This window comes from Spinacia oleracea, chromosome 6 (assembly GCF_020520425.1).
Source record: "Spinacia oleracea cultivar Varoflay chromosome 6, BTI_SOV_V1, whole genome shotgun sequence".
Classification (NCBI taxonomy): Eukaryota; Viridiplantae; Streptophyta; class Magnoliopsida; order Caryophyllales; family Amaranthaceae; genus Spinacia; species Spinacia oleracea.
Genome location: NC_079492.1, coordinates 41202923 through 41218166, shown reverse-complemented (window position 1 = coordinate 41218166; position 15244 = coordinate 41202923). Strand labels below are relative to the sequence as shown.

General features: G+C 36.9%; 1 protein-coding gene across 1 annotated transcript; it reads left to right on the top strand.

The window, feature by feature from the left end:
- The first annotated feature begins 5612 nt into the window (after positions 1-5612).
- LOC110793280 (monothiol glutaredoxin-S17) lies at positions 5613-13268 on the top strand. The gene is made up of 3 exons (XM_021998140.2): positions 5613-6017; positions 10113-10187; positions 11712-13268. Exons 1-3 carry the CDS (start codon positions 5844-5846, stop codon positions 12930-12932), a joined length of 1470 nt encoding a protein of 489 aa, XP_021853832.1. The 5' UTR covers positions 5613-5843; the 3' UTR covers positions 12933-13268.
- The last annotated feature ends 1976 nt before the right edge of the window (positions 13269-15244 follow it).

The following is a 15244-nucleotide window of genomic DNA, read 5'->3' as shown; positions in this document are numbered from 1 at the left end:
CCCGTTCAACTTCTCCTTTTCGAGAATTGATCGAATGTTGAATGAATTGTTGTTTGCCATATTAAAAACTACAATTGAAAAGAATAAACAAATAAATAACCATTCACAGTTTCTCTTAATAAACTTAAATTCTAGCATACATGCATCATTCAATGTTTATTAAGCATTTTATTCAAGTTATGTGTTCCGGCAGGTGTGAATAAAATGATTCCAAGATCCTAAAATCATTGAAGAACTAAGCACAATTTGTCGACTTAATCCTAAAACATCTTAGGTAAGCAAAAGCCTTTTGCTAATAGTCTAGAAACTATTCTTGGTTGATAGGTACGTCTAAGAACTTATTAGGTAAACCTATCGATTTTGCCACGACATAAAAGGACTCCTTACTTATATCGTTGAGTTTCACCAAAACTAACATGTACTCACAATTATTTGTGTACCTTGCCCCTTTAGGACCAATAAGTAACACCTCGCTGAGCGAAAACTATTACTAGATTGATGTAAAGGATATCCAAGCAAGTGTATATTTTGGCATGGCACCTTTTAACTCAATTTTTAAGTTTGGAACTTAAGGCTCTTACTATGTTGGTTAGATTTTAAGTGAACTAAAATCCTTAATCATGCAACATAATCAAGCTTTTGATCTCATGCATTTTAAGACATATTTAAAAGCAATAAATAACTTAAAACATGCATAAGATAAATGTGATCTAGTATGGCCCGACTTCATCTTGAAGCTTTAACTTCAAAGTCCGTCTTGAAAATCTCCGTGGGAGGCACCATTTTCTTCAAATAGGATAAGCTATAATTAAAACTAATTACAACTATTTGATGGTACGCAGACCATATTTGAATTGAAAAACAACTTTGGTACTTTAGACCAATTACATTCAAATTAATGGTACGCAGACCATATTTTCTATCCTATTTGGGCCATACTAGTCACTTCATAACCTGCAAAACAGTACATATACAATATATACCATTCACCCATTCATTATCATGAATGGCCCACATAGCTGGTTAGTAAAACACATTATGCATCACGTAAACATTTGCAGCAATTAATCAAGGGCACCAATAATCTACAAATTATTCAGTCCTTATTAATTCTAATCAAGTTGTTTTAACCGTAAGGTTTTGTAGACCTAATCAAGAGTTTATGACTAAAAGGGCTCCCACTTAAACCAATAAATTCATATGCTTTACTAATTTTAAACATAAAAATGTATTTCTAGTCTAACCGGAAACATACAAATTTAATTAAAATTTAAAGCTCATATAAATTTATAATTGAATCCAAAAAGTTTAATTTAATTTCAGTCGTATTTAAATTAATTCATGATTTTAATTTTAGTAAAATAATTAGAATAAATAAAATTTATTATAATTACAATATTCAAAATTAAAATCCAAGAAAATAATTTAAATTATTAATTTTAAAATTATTTAAAATTACGTAAACTGAAAATTTCAAATTAAAATTTCAAAACGATCTAATCGCAACGCAACAACCCTACGCGACGTACGCCCATGGGCCACACGCACACAGCCATCGCTGGCCATGTGCGCGCAGCCTATGCGCTGCGTCGCATCGCTGCTGCTGCTATCCTTCGCAAGGCCTCATGCGAGCTGGTGCTTGCTGCGCGCGCGCCAGCGCTCGATGCACGCGAGCCATGGCTCGCTGCTCTCGCTCGCCAGCGCTCGCTGCATGCCTTCCCTAGCTGCGCCCGAACCGAACAAGAACAAGTCTTTAGGACTCCAAGTGTCGTCCCTCCGTAGATAGTCCACAGCACGTCCGGATCCGCCTTAAGATTGACCAACTAGAATCGCCCTTAAGGTACTATTATTTTCGGCACTTTTAAGCAAATGTGTGACTGAATTTTCTCTCAAAAACTCACTTTGAATACTTGAAAACTCGTTGTAAATATGTGACCCTAGGCACCTATTTATAGAGTTATGGAAAAGGATTTGGAATCCTATTAGGATACTAATTTATTTAATTATAATCCCACTAGGACTCTAATTAAATAAACTAAATATTTTAGGATTAGATTTAATCATATGACGAATCCCGGTAGCCTTAGGATTCGAGTAACACACTTCGAGTAATACGCTAGCACCGCACGCAGGCCTTGCGGCCCACGCACAGCGCCAGCCCACTCGTCGCAGCCCCGCGCGCGCGCCCAAGCTTCGGCTGGGCCTGGCTTTTGCGCTGGGCCTGGTCGTATGCTTGGCGTGTGGTTGTTGCGCTTGGCTTACTGGGCGATGGCCCGGCTTCGTGCTGGGCCTTCATCTGGCAGGCCTCGTCCGATGCTTATTCGTACGATGCGCTTCCGATTAAATTCTCGATTCCGGAATTCATTTCCGATACGAACAATATTTAATATTTCCGATTCCGGAATTAATTTCCGTTTCGAACAAATATTTAATATTTCCGTTTCCGGAACTATTTTCCGATTCCGATAATATTTCCGTTTCTGACAATATTTCCGTTTCCGGCAATATTTCCGATTCCGGCAATATTTCCATTTCCGATAATATTTTCCGATACGTACCATGTTTCCGTTTCCGGCAACATCTACGACTTGGATAATATTTATATTTCCGATACGATCCATATTTCCGTTTCCGGCAATATCATCGTTTCCGGAGTATTCATTTCTTGCCTGTGACGATCTCAGCTCCCACTGAAACCAAGATCCGTCGATTCCGAATATCCATAGATGGAGTATTTAATGCCATTAAATACTTGATCCGTTTACGTACTATTTGTGTGACCCTACGGGTTCAGTGAAGAGTAAGCTGTGGATTAATATCATTAATTGCACTTGAACTGAAGCGGCCTCTAGCTAGGCATTCAGCTCACTTGATCTCACTGAATTATTAACTTGTTAATTAATACTGAACCGCATTTATTAGACTTAACATTGAATGCATACTTGGACCAAGGGCATTATTTCCTTCAATTCCGAGTCGACTATTAGGTTGAGTGCATGTTCTTTTAAACACACGAGTGTTGTGAGTTTGGGAGGGCATTGTTCACATACATATTGGGAGGAGAGCGAACGGGTACATCTTTTACCCGCCACATAAATTAGTGAAGAGTGTGTAAGCACTAGTCTTGAATTCCATTGTGCACTTTGTGGTTCGCTCTGCTTTGACGATTGTTAGGGAGGATTTGTGGTCGAATGGATTTGATTGGTTGGCATTGATGCATGCTTGTTGAATTTCACCTTGAATCGTATCCATTGTTTTAAGATGTGTTTGGGGTAAAGTTAATTTATGTATTCATCGATGATTTCTTTTCTTAGGGACAAGCAAAGATCTAGCTTGGGGGAGTTTGATATGTTCATATTTTATAGTGTTTTTACCCCCGTCCCTTAGTACTTTTTGATCTCAAATGAGCTCTTCGGAGCGATTTTTAGTACTAATGTGCTCCTTGTAGTGTGTTTGTAGTTTCAGGTTCATCATTGTAGAAATTACCATATTTTTGTACATTTCCTACTCATTTAAATCAATACAAGAGATTATGTACTTTCGAGAGCACAAACATTAAGTTGGAAGAGTTTTGAAGCAAAGCGAATAACGAAAGAAGTAGAAAAATGACTGTAGTCCACTATTTTAATCATAACTCACGTTCTACAACTCCAAATAAAGTAATTTTAATTGGGTTGGATTCTAGACTTCAATAGCTTTCCAACAAGTGGTCACTCGCCTAATTCCGACGAATAACAAAGGAGATATGGCGTTTTGAAGATAGAGGATCGTGCAGTTTATACGTGCGCCCGATCAGGCGGATGGGCGCCCGATCCGGATCGGGGGGTCATTCTGGGCGCTGTTCTGGACATTTTGCAACCGCCCGATCGGGCGACGCCAACCCCTGATGCTTTTTATCGTTTTTTTTTTTACGGTTTTGGGCTTTATTTTGGGCGAACTATAAATACTAGCCCCTTTTATTTTTAGTGGCACCTTTTATTTCTAGGATTGAACCTTAGTTTATTTTCCTTAAGCTTTAGTTGTCTCTCAAAATTTATGCAACCACTTAGTTTAATTCTCAATAAAAATCGAAGCTTTCATTTTCCATTGTTCTTGAATTAGGTATTGCTCTTATTTTTATTCAATTGTATTGCTTTAGTAATGCTTTCAATTATGATTATCAATTTGTTTATTGTGAATATGCTTGAGTAATCTAATTTCTAGGGTTGGGAATCCATGAATAATATGAAGGGATGATTGAATGATTTTGATTGTTGGCATTATAATTGATTCCTATTGATTGGTTTAATTCACTATGCAATTAGATTTGAGCAGGTTTAATTGTAATAGTCATGCAATATCAAGTTAAGATTCGAGAGATGCAATTTGATGTTTAGGCTTGTGTCAATAGGTGGAATTAGAGTTAATACGTAGCGAGAGCTCGTTAATTCTAAGTCTATGATTAGTATCGATTCGAGAGAGCATGCTAGTCTAATTAATTACTTTGTTGATTATCGTGATTGTTTATCGTCCTGGATTGTTATTTGTTGGTGAACCTATTCCCTAGATTCATTAATATCTTGATTCTTAATTGTTTAATTATCGTCGTAGTCTTAGCAAACCATCAACCAAACTCTTGTTCCCAATAGTCTAGACTAATTGATTAATAGTAGAAACAACGTCTGTTTCCCTGTGGATTCGATCCTGACTTCCCTTGCTACCTAACTAGTGGACTTAGGTTTATTTTTTATAAGGTGATACGACTTTAGCCTGTCAGTTTGATGTTTGGGAGAAAGTAAATATAAAATATTTTATATTATTGGGTTGAAGTCCAAACCCTTGGTGTTTGATAAACATGCTCTAATAAAATGTTATTCTATTTTTTAATTATAATTTGTCTTGTTTTGCGCTTCTTCACCCGTAAAAGACGTGTGTTTTATACCCTCTCCGTCCCTTAATACTTGTACCGGTTTGACCGTTGCGGAGTTTAAGACACTTGAGTTGACTTATTAATTTAATTGGTGTTAGTTGGTAGTGGAGTATTTTTTTAATATAGTTAGTGAAAAATGTGTAAGGGTGAGGAGTGGGGAGTGAGCGCAATTTGGATTATACACCTGGGTGCACAGTGCTCATTGTGCACCCTGTTGAACATTTATTTAAAATCTAATGTTCCATTGAGAATGATTTCAATGTACATGTACTACTGAAATATTTAAACTATATGTTCAATGGATTGAACTATATGTTCATTGGCTATATGTTCTTTGGGTATGAACAATATGTTATTTGTATTTGAATTGTATGTTCTTTGTAAAATAGGGTGCACAATGAACATTGTGTACCCGATTGCATAAATCATATTTTGGGGAGTGAGGGTGTGGATTTTTAAATGATTTTTTTGTAGGGAGTATGGTGTAGGTGAGTTAGTAGGTAAGTTTGAGAAATAATATAATATTGATAAAAAAAATTCATTTATAATAGCGGTACAAGTATTAAGGTACGGTCCAAAAAGAAAAGCAATACGAGTATTAAAAACGGAGGGAGTAGTAACAATTTTGAAAAAATATAAAATAACATAAAATCAGTTTTCAGTGAGTAAAAAAGTTCCCTAAAAACAAAAAAAAAGTGAAGCTTCTGGAATTTGATTACGTGACATGACTCAAAAGTCAAAACCATCAAACAACAAATCAACGGCAAAGATCGATTGTTCTGCAATTGGCAAGTACACAGACTCTCAAACATTTTGCCTGAACTTTTTAGGTTTTTCTCAATTATTTCCTCTGAAAAATCAAATATTGTGCTGTTTCTCTCTTGCTTGATTCAAAGAGAGAGACAATCAATCAATCAATCAACCAATCAAAGAAATGGGGAGTGGAAGTGTGAAGAATGCGGCATCAAAAGAGGAGGTTGAGAAGGCGGTGAACGAGGGTGTTCCTGTCATTTTACACTTCTGGGCAACTTGGTGTGACGCCTCCAAACACATGGACCAAGTTTTCTCTCACCTGTCCACCGATTTCCCTCATGTCCATTTCTTCAGGGTATTTCCTTTTTTTAATTAATTTTGTTTTTCTCTAATTTTATGATGTTGGGTTTTGCTTTTTTGGTTGTAAATGTCTAAAATAAATTTAATTTATTTGGTTAATTATTTGTGGGTTTATTTTAGTTTGTTGATCAAGCAAGTATGCTCTGCAAGTTGGGTTTTTATAATGACTGAATAGGATTAATTTTTTATGATTTCTTTGTTCTGATTTGGTGTTTAATGGCATTGACACTTTGCTTAGTAACAATCTGTCAATTTCTGGTTTTTAATTTTCGGGTGTGGAGATGGTAGTGACCTTTATATGGCACAAGGATGTGGGTTTCATTACTCAAAAGAACTAGTCTTTAAACTCGTGCTACTCAAACTTTTAAAAAAGGAAAAAAAAGAACTTGAGCCCTATTTTGTTCACCTTATTTCTTTCATCGTCATTATCATTACCCCAATGCCTCAAAGAGGCTCCCGCAAGAAGTAGGGTAAGGGGGGTCGGACGTACGCGAGCGACCTTACCTCTACAATTGCAGGTTGTTTTCAATTGACCCAAATGCGATAACGGATGACCATGTTCTACTTCAAGGAAAGGAAGCGGGAAGGTTTTAAGAGCCATTTTGATTTAATCCATTACATCTCAAAGCCAAAATAACAAATGAATCTTTGGCCCCATCAGATATAGACAAGGTTCACCTTATTTCTTTATTTTAGAAAAAATAAATTCAGTTAAGCCCATGAAAATAAGGGCTACTCAAGTTCAGTATACAACTAAAATAAGTTCTAACTAGTGAAAATCATGTAAATACGCACCCTTATTGTAAATTTCGAGGATCTCACTGAGTACTAATGATGTTATTATCTATATGTAAAAGAACTAGCCTTTAAACTCGTGCTACAGTAAAAAAAAAAACTTAAGCCCCATTATGTTCACCTTATTTCCTTATTTTAGGAAAAATTAATTCAGTTAAGTCTACAAAATAGGGCTAAGTTAAAATCAGGTAAATAGAACACACCCTTATGATTGTAACTATCAAGGGTCTCATAGAGACTAATGATGTTATGATCTATGTATCAAATAATGAAGAATAAGTTATGCGGAATGTACAACTAGAGATTGCATAGATGGCCTTCAAGTTAGCCAGGGTCCATACCAAAAGATTTGCTATTTGCTACTCGTATTTGAATTCAATTTTATTAGAGTTCTAAATCCCTTTTTTTCCCAGCTTTTCTCTAAACACTAGTTTAAATTGTAACAATAGGTTCTTTAGGGACATTGGAAACCATTGGGTTGACTTTGGAGATGTGAATAGTAGTTTTATCAGGTTTCTGGTAGCAATGGTGATTGGTGCACCAATTTTGCTGTCTTTTATTTGGAGCGGGGGGGGGGGGGGGGGGGGGGGGCGGGGGATGTTATTTGAGTGTCATAGAAAGGATTTAGCTGTGGTTTGATTGCACCACAATTGTGTATTTTGTATATGTGAGTGATATGAATTTGGGGGTGATGATTTCTCTTTCATGTGTAATGAATTGATCATTATACTTGGCTGGAGAAGAGTCTGAGAGAAGATGATCATTATGGGGTAGTGGATAGTGATATGTTTGAAATGACATCTGATTTTTTATGCATTGATATGCTTGTATGGATTGGTTCTATACTTCTATGTTGTTGTGGGGAATGTTGTTGACTTGTTGTGTATGCATTTTAATGGTCATCAGATCCTACTATACTAGGACTGACAATTTTTTACATATTCTGAAAGAGATGAGAAAAAGTAATGTACATATAGCTCAATTTTTATTTATTTATTAGTTTATTGAAAAGCTTAATTTCTTAGATTTGTTATCTTTTTAACTTGTCTAGATTATAGGAGTGGATGGTAGACTAGGTAAAGGAATTTTCTGGCTGGGTGGAGGGGGGGGGGGGGGGGTTGGTGGTTGTCAGATTTCGGGACAAAATAAGTGTTTGTTAAGGGTGTGAATGTGTGATCCTATCTGCGAGCTTATGTGAACTTGACCGGAAGGGTTGGTGGAGTGGCAGATGAGTCAAATGGCCGTTATTTGATCTGGTTTATGTCTAACTCTCTTTGGCACAACTTGATTAAAAGCTTGTATGGTCTTTTAGAGGACCAGGGATGTACTTGTAAGGTTTCAGGGTTTCATGATGGAGGCTCTTCTTAGAGGCTTCATATCTGGTTTTCCCCGTGTGGGTATTTGTTTTAGGAAACATTGTCCGGCAGGGGAAACTAGTCCAGCGAATTTTTTTTCCTGTGGATTAAATTGTCCTCACTTAACTAGTATCCTATACTTTTTTTTGGGAGGGCAGTAGGTATTAGTCGTCTGCAATTTTTACTTGAGGGCACATATGATTGATGATTGTAGTTAATTAGAATGGGTGAAGGTGTTTAGCTTACTACAAGGCTTGTGGTTGCATATTTTATCAAGCATCACGTGTGTGATGGGAGATCGCTCTATTAGTTATATTTATGTTAATAATTTTTCGGTTTAAAAATGGGGAAGTTGAGCAAAGGATTTATGAAGTTAAACCACGAGGGTCCAAGCAAAGGTGCATGCATCACATACTAAGGTGCACCTTTGTGTGAAATACATGTAAATTATTTTACTTCATTTATTTGCAACAAAGGTTTCATACTCTTTGTATTTCTTTGGGTGAGGGTCTTAGGTTTGTTTCTGAGGAGTAGCTACAAGAAAGAAGATTCGATACAAAGAAGGAAAAGAGTGAAGAATAGAAGATAGGTTTCGGAGCTAATAAAGTTGTTTCTTTTTTTTTGTCAAGGATACAAAGTGTCTTTCTATTTTATTGCCTTCTGGTAATTTGTAGTTAGCACTTAGTTGTGATTCGTTTTATTGGATTCTTGTCATACACCGAGATCCAAGGTGGTCCATTTATGTGAAGGTTCTTATAGTTTTTGACAAGTGATGAAGATGGACGTGTTGGTTCTTTGGCGAAGGAAAGTTAATCACACTTAGTAGTTTAGGTTGTTGGTAGGCATGCTGTCTATTTCGCCTAAAAGAGAGTTTGAGTGCAAGATTTCAGAGATCATGTAGGGGCACTTGTGTTAGTGCTGGATTAAAGGATGTTGGGATTTAATTCTTGGAAAGGACTATCAGTATTCAGTAATTATACCTTTTGGTCTATTATATATTCACTCAGTAGTTTTCTTATTGTGTACCATCCATACAGATGAAGACATGAATATTTTTGGTAGTCAGCTATTTTCATCGGTTAGATGGGGGTAATGAGAAGTTAGGGTAGATGTAATAAGATTGTCCAGGTATGCTAAGAGAAAGGCGTCTGTAGCTCTTAATTCTCAGCCGTTGTAACACCATGTGAGTTTTTTTCCTCTATCAGAGCCAATTATTGGCATTAACATTATCAGGCATTAAAATTTACAGAATTTGTACCATGCTAAAAAGAAGTCCTCTACATTTGAAGCAAACAGTTTTTTTCGTGCTTAGACTTTGTACTCCTACCTTATTTTCACTGATTCAGGTCTAATAAGTTCAAATAAGATAAAAGTTTTAATAAGTTAAGATAAGACAAGTCTAGGACTAATAAGTTCATATAAGATAAGTAAAATTTAAGGGAAGAGAACACTACCTTATTGTGTTTAAAAGTAAAATATTCATATAATTTGTGTATAAATATATATATATATATATATATATATTAAAGCATACTATATATGTTGATTTTCATGATATTTTTAGTGTATATTATGAACCTTACCAGATTGTTAATTTTCATGATTGCGCAATAAATGCCCGTTAATAATGCTCTTGGATAGCTGTGTCTTTATTTGCTTTTGAAAAAAGTGCTTCCTTGTTACTGTAATACCCGTCTATTTCTTTGGTCATATTTTGTTCTTTTAGTACCTTACTTTTTCTGGAAATTTGATTTGCCTTTTGTAAAAATTATCTCTATGGGTGGCGTGGGTGATAATTGCTGCATTGAAAAACGTGGATGAGATTATTTACTCATTTGGAGCTTCAGCTGTTGCTGACACATTGTGGAATAATTTCTAAATTGTGTGGATTGTTGGTTTACACTTGCGTGAGAGCTGGTTTATACACCCCCTTTTTGTAGGTTGAAGCCGAGGAGCAACCTGAGATTTCGGAGGCTTTCTCTGTTTCTGCTGTGCCTTACTTTGTCTTTTTTAAGGTAAGTTCACAAGCTGTTTTATGAATTGACATAGCTGGGTATTTGGGCTATTATCATTTTCTGTGCTTATTGTGTGTCCTATGTCTTCGCACTCTTTTACTTATCATTTGCTGTGCTTATTGTGCATCCTATGTCTAGGACACTCTACACCTTAAAATTTGCTCAATGCCTGTGCGCTGTAATGCAGATTCCTCTTGGAATACGGTTGGGTAAATAAGATGTAACTTCACCTGTACGACTGCAAAGATGTTCTTGAAATCTTAGCTTTGCAACTGCCAGGAGGATATTTCATTTAGAAGCTAGAGTCTGACGGAAAATGACTGACCTGCTACTTTCCTGCTAGAGAAAAACTTGATATAGTGAAACATTTCATCTAATATACCGTACTTCAAAACCTTGTGTTTTGATTGGAAAATGGGTGCGGGAGGCCTGAGGGACTACCACGATGGCGGGTCCAAGGGTGAGTAGCTGGAATCATATAAGGGCTGTAGGAACATTCCGAATACTTCATCCATAAACATAAATATATACTTTTAATTAGAAAGAACAGGGCCTTAATTATTCAGGGAACGTTCCTTCCCCATATGGAGTTCGGAACCCAAAGGCAAAAGCTTCGCTTTAGCGACTACATACCAAAAGCTTCGCATAAGCGACTTCATCTTAAGCTTCGCATTAGCGTAAACAAAAGCTGCCCACCTCTGGAGTCTGGACATTACTATTCCAAAGTTTTGCTTTTTTTCAGCCAAAAGTCCAAATCTCCAAACAGTTTAGATAACTAGGGGTTCTAACCAGGGACTGTGCGAATCCAGTAGACTCTTTAGAGTTTTTGTTGTTGATGTTCAATTGAAATTTGGGTCTACACATTGAAATGCTATGGGGCGTTTGGTATTAAGGATTGTGGGGTGGGTATCATGGGAATTAAATGGTGTGAAGTCATCAAGTATGTCCCGATCCTTTGTTTGGCCTATGGAATAAATTGTGTTTAAAACTTTTAAATGATTTTTTTTTACTCAGCAGGAGAAATCTCACCTATTCTGTCCCCACCAGGTATTACTTTAGTGAGGTTAAGGGGGTTTTAATCTCCATCTTCATCCTCATCCACACAAATAGTACATGTCCTCATAAACAAACATGGGAATGCTGAAAATCGTGAGATAGCTCATATTTGGGACTTGGGACTTGGGAGTGTATATTCCGATCCACGCTCTAATCCTTCTATTAACATTTCTAATATTAACTCTATGCCAGCTTGTACGCTAAGGGAGGGGGGAAAGGGAGAACTGTCTACACTTGTGTTCAACCAGTTTCTCTTTGGAATGCTGCTTACTACTTATGCACAAATCTATCTGTTTGGTAGCTCCTGTGCTGAAGCAGTTTTTATACTACGATCAGAAATTGATGGGTAAAATATGGCGTTCAGTAGAACAGAACACCAGATAAATAAGGGGCACAGGATTTTAAGTTTATAATCACTGTAATGACCTAGTTTATCCAATATGCTTTTCTTATTTCTTGTTTCATCAGGATGGCAAGGCAGTTGATACGTTGGAGGGAGCAGATCCGTCGAGCTTGGCGAACAAAGTTGCTAAAGTTGCTGGATCAGTCAACCCTAACGAACCCGCTGCACCTGCCAGTCTTGGACTGGCTGCCGGATCTTCTGTTCTCGAAGCAGTGAAAGAGCTTGCTAAAGACAATAGGACAATTCCTGTCGGTAACCAGACTGGTCGCAGTGATGATCTCAACAAGAAACTACTAAAGTTGATTAATTCTCACCCAGTTATGTTATTCATGAAAGGAACCCCAGAAGAGCCACAATGTGGTTTCAGCCAGAAAGTTGTTGATATTTTGAATAAAGAGAAAGTCCAATATGGAAGCTTTGATATCTTTACTGACCAAGAAATCCGAGAAGGATTGAAGAAATTCTCCAATTGGCCAACGTATCCTCAACTGTACTGCAAGGGTGAGCTTCTTGGTGGGTGTGATATCGTCATTTCTATGCATGAGGGTGGTGAGTTAAAAGACGTTTTCAGAGATCATGAGATAGATCCCACTGACAGGAAACCAGTAGAATCTGGAAATGGGAAGGGTGGTGTAACAGCATCAACTGGTTTAAGTGCATCTGTTACTTCCCGTCTTTTAAGCCTCATCAACTCGAGTCCTGTCATGCTTTTCATGAAAGGAACGCCAGAAGAACCAAAATGTGGTTTCAGCCGAAAAGTGCTTGAAATTCTTAAGCAAGAAAAGGTGGAATTCAAGAGTTTTGATATTCTAACCGACAGTGAAGTTCGACAAGGGCTCAAGGTTCATTCAAACTGGTCAAGCTACCCGCAGCTATATATTAAGGGTGAACTCATTGGTGGGTCTGACGTTGTATTGGAGATGCAGAAAAGTGGTGAACTAAGGAGGGTTTTGGCTGAGAAAGGGGTTATTATTCCTCAAGAATCACTCGATGACCGTCTGAAGAAATTGGTGAGCAGTTCGCCTGTTGTACTATTCATGAAGGGCAACCCTGATTCTCCCAAGTGCGGTTTCAGCTCTAAGGTGGTGAACGCCTTGAAGGAGGAAGGTGTTGCATTTGGATCGTTTGATATTTTGAGTGATGAAGCAGTTAGACAAGGGCTCAAGAATTTCTCAAATTGGCCTACTTATCCTCAGCTCTACTACAAAGGGGAGCTAGTAGGAGGTTGTGACATCATTTTGGAGTTGAAGAACAATGGAGAGCTCAAATCAACTCTTTCGGAGTAGGTATAATGTGAACTACATAGTGTCTGAAAATAACACAGGTCAGCAACTTACTACATAGGAGTTTTGCATTATGATTAATGGCCAAATGTGATTTTTCCAACACTAAACATGTTTCAGCAATTCGCGGTGTAGTTTGATGTTTTGACATTTGAGGTTGCTTTCTTTGTAGTTGTTTAGTTGTGATGGTTTTGAAGAGTATAAGTAAATTGTAGCAATTCCTTAATGTGGTTATGTTATGGAATTAGGCTAGGGAACTCAAGCTTTTAATTTTGTCATTTAATAGCTTTCGTTGTTTTGATAAAAGAAAAGGAATATTTGATAAAATAATTCAATCTTTGCCCGCTCTTCTATTAACGGTACGACAAATCGATTGATTCTAAATAATCCAACGTTTAAGACGAGTCTTCTAATAACAGGTTAAGTGAGAATTTCACTTGCTTAAACAGGTTAACTTGGTGACGTGGCAGTTTATAAAGTTAACCAACCCCTTCCCTACTATTAAAAACCCCCTCCCTTCCTGCTTCGCCTCTCCTTTAAAATCCCACCACCAATGTCTCTTTCTTTCTCCCCTTCCTCGTGCTCAACACAATTTTCCACCAACCGCCGTAAATGAGGATCATCGTCGTGCTAAAACAAGTTTGTTTGCCTGAAAACCATATTGTGCGAAGATTAGCTTCTTCTACCGTGGTCTTGTTGATGCTAAATTTGGAGTTATATTGAGTTCTAATTGATTTAGGTACTTTTTATTGGTGTTGATTTGTGATTCGAATTGGACATCAAATTGTTAGATTTTTCATATGCTTAATTTATTTAAGCATGAATTTTGATATTGGAATGACATGTGATCACATTGTTGGTGGGGATATATTGCTAATTGGGATGTTTGTGACTTCCATTGTTCCCATTTCACCCTCCAACCCCGATCTTATGTGTGACAATGGATTCATATTTCATCGGAATAAGACCCGCTCTAAAAGATGAGCATCCCTAGTAATCGGGTCACTGGAGCTGGAGCCTCTAACTATCATCGCTTCCGAAGAGTCAAGGGAGATTGTTATTTAGCCCTTTTTTTTTATTTCGATGCTTCAATTTATTTCATTTTATCTCCCATCCAAAACGAGGATAATAAGGAGAATTACATGTGCACCAATCTACCATCACCGACAAGAACAAGCTTGAAGCTTGGGTAATCAACAGTTCGTTGATTTGGCAAAGCTATACCCACAAAACAAAAAAAACCACAACTAAAATCAAAAGTATGAATAACAATAAAATTCAACTAATAATATCAAATTAATTATCAAAACAGTACATAAACTTTTTTTGTTTTTTTGAAATAGTAGATAAACTCATCATTTTGGTGTTTCGATTAAGATGGAAACAAAGAGGAGGGGGAGTGAGAGAGGAGCAAGTTCCTCTGCTTCATGCCTCCTCCGGAAGAGGGAAAAAGAGTCAACAATTACTTGTTGACCTATCTTAGCAGGTTACTAGTCATTTGACCTGTTATTAGAAGCGTCTCTTTAAACGTTGGATTATTTAGGATTGACTTGTCGTGTTGTTAATACAAGAGCGGGTAAAGGTTAAATTGTTTTTATCAATTTTTTCAAAAGAATACTTATTCAGTGTTTATTTACAAGAGAAACAATTGTGAGTCGGTTGTTTGCTCAATGCATTTGTATTCTCTCCGTCTCAAAATAATAGCTACAAGAGCTAATAATAAACGAGGTCCAATTTTTGTACCATTTTAGTACATTTTCCAACAACGACAAGCACTTACCCTCTCTCGTAAACAGTTGTTTCCCAACTCTTAAAAGACGTTCATCTAGAGGAGTTTCGAGGTTTCTCTTTCTTGGACGAGAGGAGCTGGGATCAACCAATGTAGACAGCTGAAGACGATACGAGAACGGATTGACAACCTCACCTCCTTAAATAAGACTTGGATTTTTATTTTATTTTAAAAAAAGAATTGAAGATACAACAAAAGTTAGGATAGTCTTCTCTCAAACTGTATCCTAACTTTTCTAAAGAAATAAAATGAAATTTATCGTCTATGTATGGATCAATGTCTAGATGGGTCTGGAAGTGATGACCTAAAGCGACGATATAATCTGATGCACGATTGGCTTCTTGATAGAGTGGCGAAAAGAAAAAAAAAACTATCAAAATGATTTAAAAGTTGTTTGACATTTTTCATTAGCACTTGAATCTTCCACATACACTGAACTTGTCACTACAAAATACTAATGATCAACAAGTTATCACCCTCGATAAAAACATGGCATATATTATTTTCAATGGCTAACAAAAGACCA